This window comes from Tinamus guttatus, unplaced genomic scaffold (assembly GCF_059628265.1).
Source record: "Tinamus guttatus ecotype Peru unplaced genomic scaffold, ASM5962826v1 Tinamus_guttatus_pri_ptg000617l, whole genome shotgun sequence".
NCBI lineage: Eukaryota > Metazoa > Chordata > Aves > Tinamiformes > Tinamidae > Tinamus > Tinamus guttatus.
Genome location: NW_028289151.1, coordinates 264,990 through 282,546, shown reverse-complemented (window position 1 = coordinate 282,546; position 17,557 = coordinate 264,990). Strand labels below are relative to the sequence as shown.

The window sequence follows — 17,557 nt, the reverse complement described above, 5'->3', positions numbered from 1 at the left end:
GCTGCAGCCCTTTCAACCACAAAAGTATAGTCGTACTGAAAAGAAAAAACAAGAATATTCCAGAAATGGAAATACTGCCAGCATCCAGCCCAAAACATCCATGATCTGCCTACCTCTCTGTCAATCTCAGCAAGAGACTTAACAGTCACACCTGTAGCAACACCCTGAAAAAAAAAAGGCATTAAATGTTTGTCGTTGAGGTTAGGATTTGGGACAAACGACAGCATGGCAGCAGCTTACAGGAATACTCGCCCGCTTGCCAGGATTGATGCTGCTTTCAAATTTGGGGTGTAGTGTGAAGGGAATTCCATCCATCACTGAAAGGAAAAGAGAGCGTGGGTTTAGAGGAGAAAGAGCTTGACCCAGGGTATCAAAAAAGCCATTAAGGTAAGCGAGGGAAAAATAACCAAAGGAAAAATATCCCTCTAGGAACGTTGGTAACTGTTGAAAGGGAAGCAGTTTTGTCCGAGCGGCTCCCTTGGGAAGAACTAACTCACCGGAGAGGGCAGAGGGGCTGGAAGCGTCGGCTGCAGGTGCCTGGAGGGGGACGGAGGTGCCTGGGGAGTCCTGGGGAGCCCCGGGCTTCCCTGGTGACCTGCAGCAGAGCAGAGGGCCTGAGGCTGCTGCCGGGGAGCCCCGGGAAGGGGGATAAGGAAGCGCCCGCTCCGTGGAGTCCCGGGAAGGACATGAGGAAGCAGCTGCTCCATGGAGTCTTGGGAGGGAGACAAGGAAGCGCCAGCTCTGCGGAGTCCCAGGAAGGGGGACAAGGAAGCGCCCGCTCCGTGGAGTCCCAGGAAGGACATGAGGAAGCAGCTGCTCCATGGAGTCCCGGGAAGGAGACAAGGAAGCGCCCGCTCCATGGAGTCCCAGGAAGGGGGACAAGGAAGCGCCAGCTCCATGGGGTCTCGGGAAGGACATGAGGAAGCAGCTGCTCCATGGAGTCTTGGGAGGGAGACAAGGAAGCGCCTGCTCCGTGGAGTCGCGGGAAGGGGGACAAGGAAGCGCCCGCTCTGTGGAGTCTTGGGAAGGACATGAGGAAGCAGCTGCCCCATGGAGTCCCGGGAAGGACACAAGGAAGCACCCGCTCCGTGGAGTCCCGGGAAAGGGGACAAGGAAGCGCCAGCTCCGAGGAGTCCCAGGAAAGGGGACAAGGAAGCGCCCGCTCCGAGGAGTCCCGGGAAGGGGGACAAGGAAGCGCCCGCTCCGTGGAGTCCCGGGAAGGGGGACAAGGAAGCGCCAGCTCCGAGGAGTCCCAGGAAGGGGGACAAGGAAGCGCCAGCTCCGTGGAGTCCCGGGAAGGGGGACAAGGAAGCGCCCGCTCCGTGGAGTCCCGGGAAGGACATGAGGAAGCAGCTGCTCCATGGAGTCCCGGGAAGGGGGACAAGGAAGTGCCCGTTCCATGGAGTCTCGGGAAGGGGGACAAAGAAGCGCCCGCTCCATGGGGTCTCGGGAAGGACATGAGGAAGCAGCTGCTCCATGGAGTCCCGGGAAGGGGGATAAGGAAGCGCCCGCTCCGTGGAGTACCGGGAAAGGGGGACAAGGAAGTGCCCGTTCCATGGAGTCCCGGGAAGGGGGACAAGGAAGCGCCCGCTCCGAGGAGTCCCGGGAAGGGGGACAAGGAAGCGCCCGCTCCATGGGGTCTCGGGAAGGACATGAGGAAGCAGCTGCTCCATGGAGTCCCGGGAAGGGGGACAAGGAAACGCCCGCTCCGTGGAGTCCCGGGAAAGGGGACAAGGAAGTGCCCGATCCGTGGAGTCCCAGGAAGGACATGAGGAAGCAGCTGCTCCATGGAGTCCCGGGAAAGGGGGACAAGGAAGCGCCCGCTCCATGGGGTCTCGGGAAGGACATGAGGAAGCAGCTGCTCCATGGAGTCCCGGGAAGGGGGATAAGGAACCACCTGCCCCGTGGAGTCCCGGGAAGGACACGAGGAAGCAGCTGCTCCATGGAGTCTCGGGAAGGAGACAAGGAAGCAGCTGCTCCACGGAGTCCCAGAAAAGGGGAGACAAGGAAGCACCCGCTCCACGGAGCCCCAGGAGGGAGACAAGGAAGCAGCTGCTCCACGGAGTCCCGGGACGGGGGAGACGAGGCAGCGCCCGCTCCAGGCTCATCCCGCTCCAGGTTCATCCCCCGCAGGTACCGCCCCCCGTCCCGGGAGCCCCGGGGGTGGCACCTACGTCCCGGCGCTCGATGCCGTCCGGGGGCGCGGGGGCGGCGGCGGCGGCCTCGGCTGGAGGCTGAGGCTCCTGGGCGGCGGCAGCGGCGGGGGAGGGGTGCACTCCGGAACCGGCCCCTTTTTGCCCCGACGAACGAGGCCGCTGCAAGGAGCAGAGCAGGAGTTGCCGGCGGGACCGGGACCGCCGCGAACCCCGGTCCCTCCGCGCTGCCCCGGACCCACCTCAGCGCCGGCGCCGCGGCCATCCCTCCCGCCTCAGCGCTGCTTCCGGGAGCCGCCCACCCCCCGCGCGGCGCGGCGCCCATTGGCTGCCGCCGGCGCCGCCGCGCGCTCAGTGGCTGCCGCGCTCTGAGCGGCGGCCGCCTCGCCCAATGAGGGGCCGCCGCTGCCCGAGAAAACGCCGGGCGCCTTCAAACGCGGAAGCGGGAAGCGGCTCCGCGCGCGCTCGCGCCTTTATTGCCCGCGCGCCGGTTCCGACGTTCAGGCGTCCTTCGGTGCCGCCCTCGGTACCGCCTTCAGCAACTTGCGGATCGGGGACCTCTCCAGGTGGCTGAAGCTGCTGGCGGCTGCAAGAGACCCACGGGATGGGGACTGTGAGGGAGAGCGGCAGCCCCGGTAGCCCCGGGGGTGCGGGCTCCGCTCCCGGCCTCTTACTCAGGTTACTGGAGAGGCTCCGCAGGGTCTCGGTGCTGTCATCCAGCAGCGCCCGCAGCACCCGCGAGGCCTGGAGCATCTCGTCCAGCTACGGGGGAAAAAGGGTCCGGTGAAATCCCGGGAAACGCCACCAGGACAAACAAGGAGGTGCTGCCCAAGCAGCAGGATTATTCCCTTAAGTGTCCTCTTAAATCACAGCACGTGCGATGCTCTAAAAGCAGCTCTGACCCAACAGGCGCTTCTTCCTTTGCAGCCACATAAAACTCCTCTGTAACCAGAACCACTATCCTTCCTTATCTAAGCCACATGCTGGCTCCCATACTTCACCATAAAAAGCAGATAACAACTCTGCTTTAACTAAATCCCACTAATTAATCTATAAATTCAACTCAATAAAAAGTCTTTTGACACTATATGCTTTTTTCTCCAAAAAAACAGTTGCAGGTAGCTCACCACGAGCTCCATGCAGGTAAAGACTTCTCCCTGGTCATCGAGTATCTTCTGGTAGTTGGGCTTGCTGCCGAGAACTTCGGCCTGGGATGTTCCTAGATAACTCTCGGGCTCTGAGCTGCCCCCACTAATCTTGCATTCCTTTAGGCGCCTGGAAAACAAAAACCATTTAGCAGTTACATGTGGCTCAAGGCAGCATTTGAAGCCATTTTTTTGTCGGGAATCCTTCAAAAACGGGACAGACACAAGATAAAGGGCAAGAGGCCCCACCTGGACATTTCTTCAGCGTTTTTCTGGTAGTCCAGTAAAAGTTGATCCCAAGCTTGACATTCAGTAGAAAACCTACAAAAGAGCAGAGAACGGGGCTGTTACTAAGTAGCCAAACCCAAAACAGCCGGCCCCTAACACGCAATCTCACCTGGCCATATACTCCTTAATTTGGGCCACTGACTCGGCTAAAGCGGAGTCCGATGAAACCCTAAAACACAGAAGCAGGAGGTCAGTGCAGCTCCATGCAACATTCCTATGACATTCTGATGCCCCACACGGCTCTGAGGACTGTCAGTCCTTAGGGGAAATGCTTAGAATTGTAGAATATGGCAGAGAAGTTCTTTTTGATGGACAGAATTCATAAAAATAACACACCTCCAAGTATTCCCTATATTATTTGTCCAATAATTTAGATAAAATTTGGAATAAATTTAGCTTAGACAGGCCATAAAGGAGAAATAGAAAAATAATAAAAAAGGAGAAATAGAAAAATAATAATTTTTCACTCCACAAGTGATGGACGAGACAAATCCTTACCCCATAGGATCCTCCACACACTTCTTCAGTGTCCCATCAAGTTCCAGTTTCTGCAAGTGCTGCTTCAGCTCTTCTGTAACTGAGCTCACTAGAGACAAAGTTTAAACACTGCTCATGCCAGCTGCCCGTAAGGTTACTAATATTGACAAAAAAAATGCTATCTAACTAATAAAACATTTATTAGACGGCATTAGAGTTAACATTTATACTGTTTCTGAAGGAGCAACCAAGGTTGAGTTTAGCCTATTTGTTCTTCCTTAAAAACATCACTCAAATATTCCTGGATACACCAGCCCCTTTTTTCTACGATGCAGCTGGTTACCCCTTGGGAGGTTGACAGGGAAGGATGAACCATGTTAAGTTCTAACATTATCTTCATTTTCCGATACTAAAATGCAACTTACCATTAGCCTGGAAAGCCTCAGGATTAAAGCCTTCTGTCTCCTTCAAGGCATCTTCAAGCTTTTGGGCAGAAAACTAAGAGAATGCAGAAAAGGAGGTCTTTTCCCCCTTCCTTGAAGTATATTCTCCCTAAACTCTACAGGCTATATATATATATTTTCTTTTCCCAAGCATTTAAACACACGTATAAAACACATTTCACATCAAAAGAAAAATAAAACAGTTCACTTTTATATCAGAGCACCTCACCTGGAAACTGGACAGCAGTAGCATGGAAAGTCTCTCTGTCTCTGGCAAATCTAGGCTGATTGATTTGCTCAGTGCTGAAAAGCCAAAAACAAGTAATCTTAGGCCAAATTACACACAGTCAAAATGTTCTTGAATGATGCTACAAGGTCCTGTGTTTGTGAAAGCTGCTTCCAAGTTTGGGATGGGAGCAGGGAAAAGAGGGAGAGGGACTTTGAGACAAGGAGAACGAAGCTTAAGCACCAAATGTGAAGGTAAAGGCACAGATCCTGCGTTGCGCTGGTGCATGGAACACGTTACCCGTTTTAATTGCAAGTATCTGGGACCTCGAAGGCAGCTGCCAAGATGGACATCAACAACTCGACGTTTGGAACAACTCTATTAGGCTGCCTACTTAAGGCTGTGCCACGCCATCAATTTTCCACTTGTAGATTATCAATCAGCAAGTTTCTTAAGAGTTAAATTACAGGAAGGAGGACAACACTCACCAGTGATATCCCGGTGAAAGGGAGGCAGAGATTTGCGGCGTTTTGTCCCCATCAGGCTCGAGCGACGCCACGAATCGCGCCTGGTGCTAACTGGTGTTGGAGACAAGTTAAAGGAACTTAACCTGTGCTCTTTCCTGGGGCTCCTTTTGCATGGAGATATCCTCTCCGGGCTCGGCGCGAAGCTTTTCTTGGCGCTCGGGCTCCTGTAGTAGGGTCTTTTCCTCCTCTCCCCTCCAGCCTTTGCGCAGGGGCTTTTCTTCCTGGTGACGGCGGTTACGTCCGATGGCTTTAGAAACAGCTCGGGCTCCTCTTTCTCCTCTCCGGGCCGCTGTTCTGCGGGAAAAACCGCACGGAAAAGGCGTCAGCAGCAACCGGGATAGGGAAAGCGGCGGAGAGGGGCTGTCCCGGGCGCCCCCCGGACCCGCTCGGCTGCTGCCGCCCCCCGCTCGTGGCCAGCCCGTCCCTCCCGCGCTCCCTCGCCACAGACCCCACCGCGGCCCCTACCTGCCCCTCCGCCGGGCCCGTCGCGCGGGGGTGCCGCGTCGGAGCCGCCGGACGGCCCCGCGCCCTCCTCCTCCTCCTCAGCCCCGGGCCCCGTCTGCTCGGCCGCGGCCTCGGACCTGCAAGAGAGCAGCGCTCGCACCGCAGCCCGGGATCGCCCTGCCGAGGGCCCCGGAGCCCCGTCCCGCAGGCCCCGCTCCCTCCGGTACCGGCGGCGCGGGCTCCCCGCCGCCTCCATTGAATCCCCGCGCCCGCGCGCGGGGCACGCCGGGACCTGTAGTCCGCTGGCCGCCGCGCGCAGGGCGCATGCGCCGCGCAAGCCCCGCCCCCGCCACGCCCCTCCCGCCTCTCGCTGTGAGGCGACGCGGCGCTATCAGCACCCGGCGCTGCGACAGGCGCAGAAAAAGGCGAGGAGGAAGGAGAAAAAAAAAAAAAGGCTTTGGAAGTTTATTATTTTTGATAAAATTTCAACGGAAGAGGGTGGAGTTTGTATTAACAACCGCAAAAAAAAAAAAATCTCAGAGGGAAGTTCTTTTTTTTTTTTTTTTTTTTTTTAAACACTAGACATTAAATTAGAATCAGGTGAAATGACACAGGATGGAAGGTCCTAGTCAAGAGCAAAGCCCCATGAGAGTTTTGGTAAAGCAATGTTCTGATCAATTAGCTCAGAATGAACTCTACTTAAGAAAAGCTTATTTTCCTATACAAAATTACAATACAGAGAACGCATACAATTACAATACAAGGGGGTTAATTGTTAGTATCTATCACCTAGAACAGAGATTTCATAGTAAAAAAATTTATGGAAATTAAGTCATCTTTTTTCTTTAAACTGTAAAACTTGAGACAAACGCCAAGTTCTAGAAGAGACACTTTCAGATTCTTACCATAAAATTGATATTTTAAAAAATGAATTTGGTTAGGAAAATGAAGCAAGTTCTTTCAAAACAATTTCACATCCCAATGGGCATAAGTAAAAAGAACTCAACTGCACGAGGCTGAGAGGTAGAGAGGTATCATTGTAATCACAATCTTCTATTGGTTCCAGGATTTTTTCTGAGGTAATTAGCTGTGTGTCAAGTTGTACAAACAATAGTGTTGGCAAAAGAGCAACATTGACAAATTACACTAATGACCTCTTTCCTCTCATCAATAGGTCCTAAGAACTTAATTAGACGCATCCGAATTAACACTTCCAGGGTCTCCAGCAGGTGAGGTGATTGATGAAGGGGTGGTAGCATCCTGCCAGCTGCCATTAGCCTGAAGGGAGAATAAATGTATCATTTCATTAAATCTTTAAGAAACTGCAGACAAGAAAGCACATGTTTACACATTACAAGTGACAGTGCTTATGAAAACAAGTAGCTAAATATCCGCTCTAGGAAAACACAGCCTAGGAACATACCGTAAAAAACTAGTACTTAAGGCAAGAACAAACTGAAGATATATATATGTATATATATAGATAGTATATATATATAAGATATACATATATACATATCTATATGTATATATACACTATCTATATATATACACACACATATATATATCTATATGTGTATATATATATATATATATATATATATATATTTTGAGGAGGCTGGGAAATCAAAGCCAGGGTTTTAAATCAAGTTTCCGTCAATGGAATGCCAGTATATTAAATTAAAAAAAAAAAAAAAAAAAAACACTTTTTTCCTATCCCATCAACACCAAACATGTAAGGGAAGAAAAATATCCCACATTTATTCATAGATCCATTAACCAAATCTCAGGCAGTTTTGTTGCTAGTAAAATAATACCTCAGGACATCTTACATCTATGCGCTGCGTCGTATACAAAGGATTCCCCACAATTGTGTCATATCTTCCTGTCTGATGTATGACATGATGCAAGGAATCCATCTATAACAAGATGCCACAGAATGATAAGGGAAAAAGTTAAGTTAAAATGAAGCAGTATGAGTGGTACATATCAATTGGGCCAAAAAATATAAAAAAAAATCTTTAAATAAGGGACAGATTTTGCTGTCGGAGGACAAGCTTTTTATGGCTGTAGGTATTTTCTCCGCAGAAAGGTATTAGCTGGTCCTTTCTGAAGGGATGATCCTCCAGCATTTAGAAATGCTTAGGGTATTTTTTTTCAGAATCTAGTCTCAAGCCCACAATAGCATATATAGTTTTTATTGTACAGGAATGATTCTAGGCAGTTTAGACGTGTTTAGAAATCAAGCAGAAAGCTTAAAGCACAGGCTTTTAACATTCATCCTGTTGTGTGTATTTCTTTTCTTACAATATTTACCTGTGACTGCACATTGGCTCCCACTGGGGAGCTCTGGTAGGAAGTCAAAGACTGCAAATTTATAAACGAGTCTCCGGAATTTGTCATCTTAAAAGAGCCAGAGGAAGCTGAAAAAGAACGAACGAGTTTTGCTGAATGAAAAACAGATGGAAAAAAAGGAAACAAAACTCTACATCCACCACCCCTAGTTCTTCTAGGAGTACTGCGTATATCTAAGTTTGCTAAAACAAAAATATGTTTTAGGAGGGTCTTGAACACCAGTAGCCTGTGGTCCATGTTGTTATAAGAAATAATTTGAGATTTTCAAGCCCGGGGCTCTTCATTGGCATCTTCACTTGCCTGAATTTGGTGTAGATGGAGAATTTGCCTGGTTGCCTTGAGCCACTACATTTGTTGCATCCACTGCAGTTTTTGCAGCATAAATATTGGCTTCTTCTTGGAATTTCCCCATGTTTTTTTTGTATCGAATTCTTTTGTTACCAAACCAGTTGGAAACCTAGAGAAGGATACCCCTATTAGTACTTAATCAAAAGATTACCTATCAGTACTTGATCAAAATATTACTATTTCCGACCATATTCTGCAGTTACTAGCACAAGTACATTTTTAACTAGTCTTCAAGCAGAAAAAAGACTACCAAACACTTCAAAAATAACTAAAGCTTGTATATTTGTAAGAACTGGTAACATAATCCTACTGCTAATTATAGGGGTCAAACAATAATGCTCAAAAAAGTGTTACTGAAGGTAATTGCAAAGGAAACGCTTCATACCTGTGAAACGGTGATGCCACCTTTCTTTGCTAGCTCTTCTTTGGCCTCTTCACTGGGGTAAGGATTACTCAGGTGCGAATAAAAATACTCATTCAGTACTTCCGTCGCCTGCTTGCTGAAATTACGTCGTTTACGCCTATGAGAATATGTAAATATAGAATATTTACACAGTGCACCAGAGAACAGGCCGTGGTGTGCTCTAATATACTTGATTTTAAGGAACATAAGAATTGAATTAAACGGACGCGGTGACAAAACGGGCATTCCTTAGGAAGTGTAACAGGCGGCAAGTTCTACATATTTAAACTAGATCAACACTGGGAATGACAGGACTTAAGTTTTAGCACGAAATCATTGGCATTAAGTAATGGAAATGTTCAGCCTTAACTGTTATCACTAGAGTGTGTTTTCTTAGTACCTTGCGTCAAGAAATCGTGATCGCAGGATCATCACGGCCTCACACGTGCTCTGTTTCAGCTGCATCTGGATGGTACTGAATTTGCCATGGATTATATTCACCATGCGCTCTATTTCTTTTGGTGAAATGGGTCTTGTTCTACTCTGTTCCCTAAGCAGGTTCATAACGTGGGTAGTGAACTCACTACAGGCCTGGAAACACATACATTTGTATCGACAAACAATAAAATACCCCAGAATTTACTTCCCCATATATATATACCCCCAAAACTTTAGGAGTTCCCATGTTTCATCTTTATTTACTCTAAAAATACTGCAACAAAGATAAATCAGACATTCATTATCTTCAGCTCGATGTCACGTCCCTCTATCTACACCTTACTTCTACAACACTGATTAAATCTTAATCGAATTTGATAGCCTTACAGTCATCTGAATTTATTCTACTTCCTGTCCTGTTCTTAAAACCAAAAGGAAAAAACGATCATTTTAAATTGAGATGATAAAAACTCTTCCATGCAGAAAGATCACCTGTTCATATTTCTCTAGCTCAGAGTGGTAAATCTGTCGGATCTGTGACAGCTTGGCCCTGTAGTCAGAGTGTTCAATGCTATTGTCATTTGGACAGCCACCTGATGTTGCTGCTACAGCCATCGGTCCTCCTCTTCCTCTTTTCTCGGGCCCGGAGACACCCTCTGCCAGCAACATGTTATCTAGTCTCATTAGCTGAGCATCTGGGGGATCTTCTTCCTGAATACCGCGAATACTTAACACTAGATGGATATAAAGAGGGAAGCAAGAGGTTATTTCTGGAAGGGGAAAGAACAACTTGACATTGGGGAAAGCGTTTACGTGCCCTTCAGAGGCTTTCGTAGAGTTCTGCCTTGAGGTCTAGAAAAAGGGTTAATGAAGCCCTAAGTGCATCAAAAAAACCCTTGGGTATTCCTGAGATCAAGACACAGCAAAATATAAGGAGAGTTTGCAAATGCAGACAGATAAAAAGACTACTCAGTCACTATGGCTTAAACAATATATGAGTTTAGAAGAGTTTTAAGGCCTCACGCTACAGTAAGATCCCGTTGACATCTACAAAGGGATGAATTTGACCTAGGCTGCTTTATAAGCTAGGGATACAACTTTACTATGCAGCAATACACAGCAAACCCAATAAATTCTGAACAATCTGGTTTGAAAAATGTCCTCATAACCTTTCTTTCTTATGCTTACATTCCAGTATGAGGGCAGCAGAATAATCTACATGTACAAAGACATTTAGGGTATACATTTCTTACAAATTCCACCATTTTATAGGCAAAAGAACAGCTCATCTAAGCAGTAAAACTCCAGGTGCAATAAGACTAAACTTACAGTAAAATTGTTGAATTTTGACATTTTGCAGGCTCTACGGAAGTTGCTCCACACTTCCAAAGAGGAAATCTGGAGCAGTTACAGACTTTTGCTCTGTCCCAGTAACCAAGATCTTCTCCAAAACATCCCCACTCATTGCAAGAAGAAAAAGGCAAAGCAAAGGTAGGTACAAAGCACTAAATGGGCTTTTCTAAGTCACTACAGAATTTAAACTAACTAAAATATCTTTAAAAAATAACATACATCTGATGGTGCAGTACGTTATTGAATGAACATTTAAGGAAACAAAACAAACATAGAAAACATTTAATTTTTTAAATTGCTGGTTGCCATTTGCCAAAAGGCCTCAACTCATTAAAAAGCCAAAGGTCATTTCCTGCTTAATCTTTTTAATAAGAGTTCCAAGTATAAAATGGGATAGATCCTTATGTCATATTCTTATTTAAATGCCCTTCTGCCAACCCTCTTTTTGTGCACATTATGATGCATATCAGAGCACCTCATGTTGGAGTCAAGCTCCCAGCTGCAGCTTAATTTTATGTCACTTGTCTAATTATGGTAATTAGACATTAGTTATCATCAATTACACATAATCTCATCTCAAGTTGACTGTTAAAAAGCACGTACAAAAAACACTTCTACCAACTTGGGGGAAGAATCCAGCTCTGCTAAGTCAGAAGTAACTAAAGAGGAGTTAACTATCATTAATATCTCATAAGCTGCATTTCCAACCTAGTAGTTCAAAGATTTATTTAGGAGAACACTGTGAAGACGATGCAGCTCTAAGAATCAACAAGTCTAAGCAACTTAGTATTTTTCAGTGACTGCACCAGGCTGATGTTATTTTTTTTGCATAATTATACCTTCATTTACCTTGCAGTTAAAATATGAAGTTACTTTTAAATTAAAGCTATTAACTCCTTAAAGAATATATTTGGTGCAGGAAAAACCATGACACACACACACAAAAGCTATTCCCAACTGTTCATATACAGAGTTATAGAAGTTTAACTACATAATTCTTTGGCTATTTTTAATACAAGCTTCAAGAAGGTACAAATTAAGACTAAATTATCCATTTCCTACCTGTTGAGAGGACAGCTGAACACTGAATAAGTGTTTGCTCTTCCACTAAAACAGTCAATGTTTTAAGCGTGATTTTGAAAGCCCTTGCTTAACGGGATGCTTAAATCTTTCACAATCTATCACTTTTATGAAAGCTTAAAAAAAAAAACCCTGCCATGGATCAAAAAACCTTAAGAGCCATTCCTGTCAGATGCACTAATATAATATTGTGCATTTCCTTGCACATCAGCTACAAGATATTCATCAAATATGTAAAATAATTATACTAAGCCGAGTGAAATTCCCATCATTTCTAATTAATCTTTAATTAAAATACATCACAACCTAAGGAAGTGATGCTTCACTCAGTATGCAAATGCTATCATTACAATCTATTTACATATCATTAATTAAAGATTTGCAGTTTAGTAATGAACTGTACAAGATCACTGCTACCAGAATAAGTGATAACAGATTTTCCTTAGGCTCTCTCTCCTTTCTAGATTTTCCTTCACAAGGGAGTAATACAGAACAGCAGGATAATCTCTAAGAACATACCCATTTAGAACCAAAATAACAGTAACTTAGGGCCAACAGTCCCAGGTGAGAATTGTGTCACCTCTATGGTGCTGCCAAGTATTTATCACCTAGTGACTGCTCAATACTGATTTTTGTCACACAGAAGGGTTCCTTAAATTTGGCAGCCCATGTAGCAAATAACTACAACACTGTCAGGTCAGTCTCAAAGTGCTGTAACAGGAGAGAGCTTTCCTAAAATTCAAGCTTCAAATCTTGTTCTATGGAGTTCTATAATCAAATCCAAAGGTACCCAACTGAATTAACCTAGCTGAGGGCCAGCACACTGAACAAAAAAGAATGGACTGCAGAAAATTTAGTGCTCCATGTTACAACGCTGCTACAAACGTACCCCAAACCTCCATCCAGAAATCTATGAGCAAGACTCAAGCCCTCCTGTGTAACGTGCTCCACAAAATATGTAGGAATATGCCTTCCCTGTCCCAGGAAACTTGAAACCCATCAGGGGCCAGTATTTTCTTAGGAACAGTATAATCACCTGGTAAGAAAAACTCTGAAATTTAAGTTCAGCGCCAAGATACACACACCTTTAACCCTACTGATGTTTAATTCTGATTTTAATACGGAATTTACTTCCTGCTTGAATTCATATTGTTCAAATTCTTTTCTGAAGCCTAATTCAATCAGCAGCATATCAAAGCTGTATTTGCTGCACAGATTAGAAACACCCCAAATACTTGCATGAGTTCCTAAAAACCTAAGGAATTATTGGGTTAAGTTTACCTTCAAATAGCTACATATGCTCCAGACATAAGATTTATTTGAAAATATCCATTTTCCCTGTAACTGAGTGGGTTAGATCAAAATTTAAAATACACTTATATGGAAAAAAAAAATCTAGGGCTTGAACAGTATCGTGATAGAATATTTGATGTGGCTAAATCCATTTAAATTACAGTAATTCCCTTTTAATTGATAAACACTTTGCAGGCAGAATTTTTCTGCACCTTTCAGCTGGCTGCCCACTGCAAAGGCACACAGCTTATCCCGAGCTATTGTGAGTGCCACTAACACTCCAACAAAGAGAAGGAAAAAGATTTGGAAGGGGGGCAGAAGAGGGGGGCATCAGGGACATGTTTTAAACCGATTGAGAGCTAGAAAAGAAGCTTGTGTGCCTGGGTCACAAAGAAAGGCCCAAACCTTGTGCTACAGTATGTCCAGGCTTTTGTTTGCTTGAAGCCATAACATCTGCTCCCCATAATTTAAATAAGGAATAGACAGACCATCAGACATTCAAAAAAACCTGAGACCAAAACAAATCCAGCATAACCAAGACATCAGAATCTGTTCCTGCAAGCATCCAGCTCACAGAAGTTGTATTTGCAATCAGTAAAACACATAAAGTAGCTTTTGATGCAGAAAATAAATGAGGTGAAGGATCCTCTTTTAAGGATCAAGGAAGTGAAGGCAACATGGACATGAAGGCATCTCCAAACAGCTCCCGCAAACTTTTATTATCCCACTTTTCTTCAAAAATAAGATACTGTCATGAAAATGCAATATATGCAATAAACCCTTTAAAAAGGGAGCAGGTCATGTCTGCCTCAGAGCTGCCTGTGATGAAAAGGGCATCAGAGAGGACAGGATTTTTGGTCATTCACTTGAAAACATGATCAAAGTTTCATATACTTTTATTTTCAAGTTGACTTAAACAAAAGTCAAGCTTGTCACTGGATTTTTTTGGGGGGAGAAAGCTGTAACCAGACGTCAACAAACCTGTTTTTTCCTTGATCTCACACAGCACACTGAAAAGAGCAGGCTTCATTCTGTGACAATTCAAGGCATGTTTTCTGAAATTAAAGAAGAAAGAGCGAGTAAGTGTCGACTGCAAAGACAGAGAAAGACATCAAAACTTGCAGCAAACCAAGACCCGCTTCAGGAACAGCAGGTTAGTGCCTAAGATGAGGAAACACATCTGCACTTTCTGCTGATATATTTCCTCAGCTGAAAACACACTTGAATTGTGGTAATCAACATCTAGGGGAAAACACTGGCATTTCTCAAGGAGGGTTCACAGTGTTTTTCGAAGATATCTACCCCCTCATCCATTTTCAATGGCAACTAGCAGTTAGATGCCTAATTTCCACTGACTGAAATGGAAAGAGGTAACATATATAACATATGCCTCAAAAAAAGCCTTTTTTTTTTCGCTTCCTGTGACCTCCTCTGTAATTAGGACATATAAAAATTATTTTTATAGCAATGTTTCAGTACTTTGATGATTTTTGTACATATACAAAATGGCCTTTATTCTTACAAAGCAGTCACTTCTCCAGCAAACAAGAAACCCTTCTATACAGGTGTTTGGTTTCCCTTACAGCAAGGGTTAAACTGCCAGTGAATAACAGAATATTAGATTATAATAACAGCAGCAGAAGTTGAAGTCAGTCAGCCAGTTTCTTTTAGTATATGGCCAAAAGAGGTTAAGAAAAAAGAAAAAAAAAACACACAAAAAATAACCCCACAATTAATCTACTTAGATGTTTGATAATATCAACCCAAAGACAAACAGCCTGAGAACAAAGGCAGCTGAGAAGACAGCCTAGTGGAGTCTATTGTCCTTGCCTGATGAGGGGAAGAGGAAGGGGGAAGGAGAGAGGGAAAATAAATAAATAAATAGACTGAAATTAAGTAATTTCAAGCCTTAAAATTACACTCTCAGTCTGTGTTTGAAAAGTCAGGCTCTATACGTAAAAGCTACAAGCCAGAGATACTAGGCCTAAGAAGGTAGCATCCCAGAAATAATTCCATAATTAATATGACCACTTAATCTTGTGCAGAACAGTAACCCAATGCAGCATGTTTACTAGTAGCATTAAAGAAAAAGAGTGTATCAAGGATTAGTTTAAATAAAACTTTAACTGAACACATTTCAGGTTGCAGTTTAAAATTTATCTATATGCACTAAAGCAATCCAAGAGACCCTCTAATATTCAATATGCAGACTATTTATGTATACAAAATAATAAGGTTAATCCCCGACAAATGAAGCAGTTATTGTAGGATTGTCATTTACTCAGGTGCAGGAATTGCAAGGATCCCTACCCATGTTGCTGAATCATTTGTGCTGTTTGTTAAACCAGGCTGGAGCTTTATTTTCTCAGCAATAACTTTTCTCAATGAGCTACAGGCTTCTTAAACTAAAACTTCTCATCTAGAATAGAGGAGCTTATTTAATGCATATGCACATGAAAATATTATAAAGGAGCTTTAACATTTGGGGGCCCTTAAGTCTGCTGTGCTTCAAGTAGATTTTAACAGCATTTATTTTTAAAGCAATAAGCACAGGTAAGGTAATTTAACTTAAACATATAGTTCAAGCCATTTTTTAAAACCCGTTATTCAACTATTATTTTAAACTGAAGTTCCTGGAAAGGGGTTTTTTGAGTACCTTAAAGAAAGACATTTTAAGTGTCTTATCTTTAAGACCTGCATGTTTCTTTTCTCCAATGCAACATACAAGCAAGTCTATTCCTATACAAACTACACAGGAACTGCAGACTATTATTTCTGAGATTTAGTGCCAGAGGAAGAGAAAAAAAAAAACACTACCAAAAAGTTACGAGACTACTTACTTCAGCAGCAATAAATGAAAATACAGCATTTACATTTACTGCTGACAGCAGCCTAGCAGGTCCTGGGGTTTTTCTACCAATATAGAAAATTGCTCCAGAGCCATGAAACGTGAGGAAAAAAAACCAAACAAACCCAAATCTCTGAATCAATCTTCCATAACAGAAGCCTTTCCAGAAAGGCTTCCACAGGCCAGTAATACAGTTAACCCCAAGCAAGTCCTATCTACCAATTTAATTTCCCTACATATTAAACAAAACTTTGGCGTAATTTTTACAGAAATAATTCATTTTTTTTCCTCTACTCATTCCTTATGAGTCTAGTATTTGTCCATGGCAATTCCACAGATACATTTTACTGTTTTGGCCACTTTAGTCCCTTTTGAGTCACTGCCAGGATATGACAGCAACAGGTGGACCTCAACACGGCCCAACTTTAGGCAGAGAAATCCTGTTATTTTTGTTTTATTTTCTAAAAAAAAAAAGAAGCCCCATCAGCGCGGTTTTAGTAGTGCCACTGCAAGCTGATCTGGTGGGGAGTTTGGGAGCCCTGTGCAGGACAGTTGTAATTAATTACACAGACTCAATCACAGGCAGAGACACCTCTAAGGCAAAAGGGATAAACCGAAAGCTGCTGAATTATGCGGAGAAGTTTACACCAGGTCACGTTATTCACCACAGTTATTTACACCCCAATAAAGCCAACTGGACTCTTACAGCACGTCCAGAGAGGAAAAGTGAATGCAACCCTCAACTTTTTTTCCTTTTAACAGGGTTACAGGGAAACTGAGTTCTCGGAGCAGGAGGAGACGGTAGCAGGGACAAGAAGCTGGTATTGGGGTACGTAACCGCATCCCGGGCGCATCGCGCCCGGGTCCAACGGGCCACACAGGCACTTAACTCCCCTCCTTTTACCTCCAAGCAAAAACCGAGCTCCGTGCTGAGCGCTCTGCTCCTTGGCGACAGCAGCCGGTTGTGATTCCGGTTGTAGGACACGTTACACACAAACGGTATCACCTTTAATCAGGAAGAGGGTTACAACTTGCGTCTGTATCCAGACACCCTGGGCGATTTATTTACCAACCGCCTGCGCTGAAACAGCCCGAAAATTCAACACCCACCTCAGCCTCCTGGCCGGCTACTCAAACGCGCCCCGAACAGACAGAAGCGACGGAACAACCCACAAAACCCGTCGCCACCGGGGAACTTTTCGCGACGAGCACCCGGTGACAGGCGCCTCCGCGGAGGCCGCCCACCCTGCGGGGCTCCCGGAGCTGAGTCACGGCGCGGGCGGGATCCCGGCCCCGCTCCCCGCCGCTACCTGGCCTGCGCCTCGTCCAGGCTCTGGTCGGTGATGGCCATGATCTGCTGCAGGACGTCGCCGGTGTCGTGGGGCCCCGGCGGTGGCGGGGGGGCGGCGGCGGCCGGGTCGCCGGCGGCGGCGGCGGGAGGCGGCGGGATCCCCCCGGGCAGGGCCACGGGGGCGCCGTGCGTCGCCGCCAGCAGCCGCGACGGGTCCTCCATGGCGGGCGGGCGGCGGGGCCGCCCCGCGCCGCCTCTCGCGGTACCGGCGCGGCCCGAGCGGCTCCCGCACAACAGGGCCCCGGCGCCGCCCCGCCCCCGCGCCGCGCCACGTGACCCGCCGCCCGCGCCCCGCCCCTCGCGCCGCCGCCAACCGCCCCGCGCCGGTTCCGCCCGCCCCGCGGCCGCTCCCCCGCCGGGGGGGGGCGAATTCCGCCAAAAACGC

General features: G+C 45.8%; 2 protein-coding genes across 3 annotated transcripts; both read right to left on the bottom strand.

Annotated features, from left to right (window-relative positions):
* Positions 1 to 2,120: 2,120 nt before the first annotated feature.
* DSN1 (DSN1 component of MIS12 kinetochore complex) lies at positions 2,121 to 5,959 on the bottom strand. Its single transcript, XM_088535152.1, has 12 exons — positions 5,931 to 5,959; positions 5,725 to 5,840; positions 5,221 to 5,553; positions 4,736 to 4,809; positions 4,489 to 4,561; positions 4,085 to 4,172; positions 3,696 to 3,755; positions 3,548 to 3,619; positions 3,281 to 3,428; positions 2,828 to 2,915; positions 2,684 to 2,739; positions 2,121 to 2,315 (listed from the first exon to the last, which is right to left on the bottom strand). The coding sequence occupies exons 1-12, from the start codon at positions 5,957 to 5,959 to the stop codon at positions 2,121 to 2,123; spliced, it is 1,332 nt and encodes a 443-aa protein (XP_088391278.1).
* A 327-nt stretch (positions 5,960 to 6,286) lies between these two features.
* Positions 6,287 to 17,334, bottom strand: PBX4 (PBX homeobox 4). Of its 2 annotated transcripts, none has more exons than XM_010221793.2 (9): positions 17,132 to 17,334; positions 13,955 to 14,028; positions 9,740 to 9,981; positions 9,210 to 9,400; positions 8,792 to 8,927; positions 8,359 to 8,515; positions 8,020 to 8,126; positions 7,536 to 7,622; positions 6,287 to 6,981 (listed from the first exon to the last, which is right to left on the bottom strand). In XM_010221793.2, exons 1-9 carry the CDS (start codon positions 17,332 to 17,334, stop codon positions 6,889 to 6,891), a joined length of 1,290 nt encoding a protein of 429 aa, XP_010220095.2. In that variant the 3' UTR covers positions 6,287 to 6,888. The 2 variants fall into 2 exon arrangements, with proteins under 2 accessions (XP_010220095.2, XP_088391250.1); XM_088535124.1 differs by having other exon boundaries at positions 7,521 to 7,622; positions 17,132 to 17,232.
* Between the last annotated feature and the right edge of the window lie 223 nt (positions 17,335 to 17,557).

Bases quoted from the DNA above. Each gene is read 5' to 3' on its own strand.
- DSN1 (XM_088535152.1), bottom strand. From the start codon at position 5,959: ATGGAGGCGGCGGGGAGCCCGCGCCGCCG. The intron at 4,173-4,488 runs GTAAGTTGCATT...CTTTGTCTCTAG, and splicing joins TGAGGCTTTCCAGGCTAATG to TGAGCTCAGTTACAGAAGAG. The intron at 3,620-3,695 runs GTGAGATTGCGT...GCTCTTTTGTAG, and splicing joins ATTAAGGAGTATATGGCCAG to GTTTTCTACTGAATGTCAAG.
- PBX4 (XM_010221793.2), bottom strand. From the start codon at position 17,334: ATGGAGGACCCGTCGCGGCTGCTGGCGGCGACGCACGGCGCCCCCGTG. The intron at 14,029-17,131 runs GTAGCGGCGGGG...CTTTAATTTCAG, and splicing joins CTGGACGAGGCGCAGGCCAG to AAAACATGCCTTGAATTGTC. The intron at 7,623-8,019 runs GTAAATATTGTA...ATCTTGTTATAG, and splicing joins GAGCCAATGTGCAGTCACAG to ATGGATTCCTTGCATCATGT.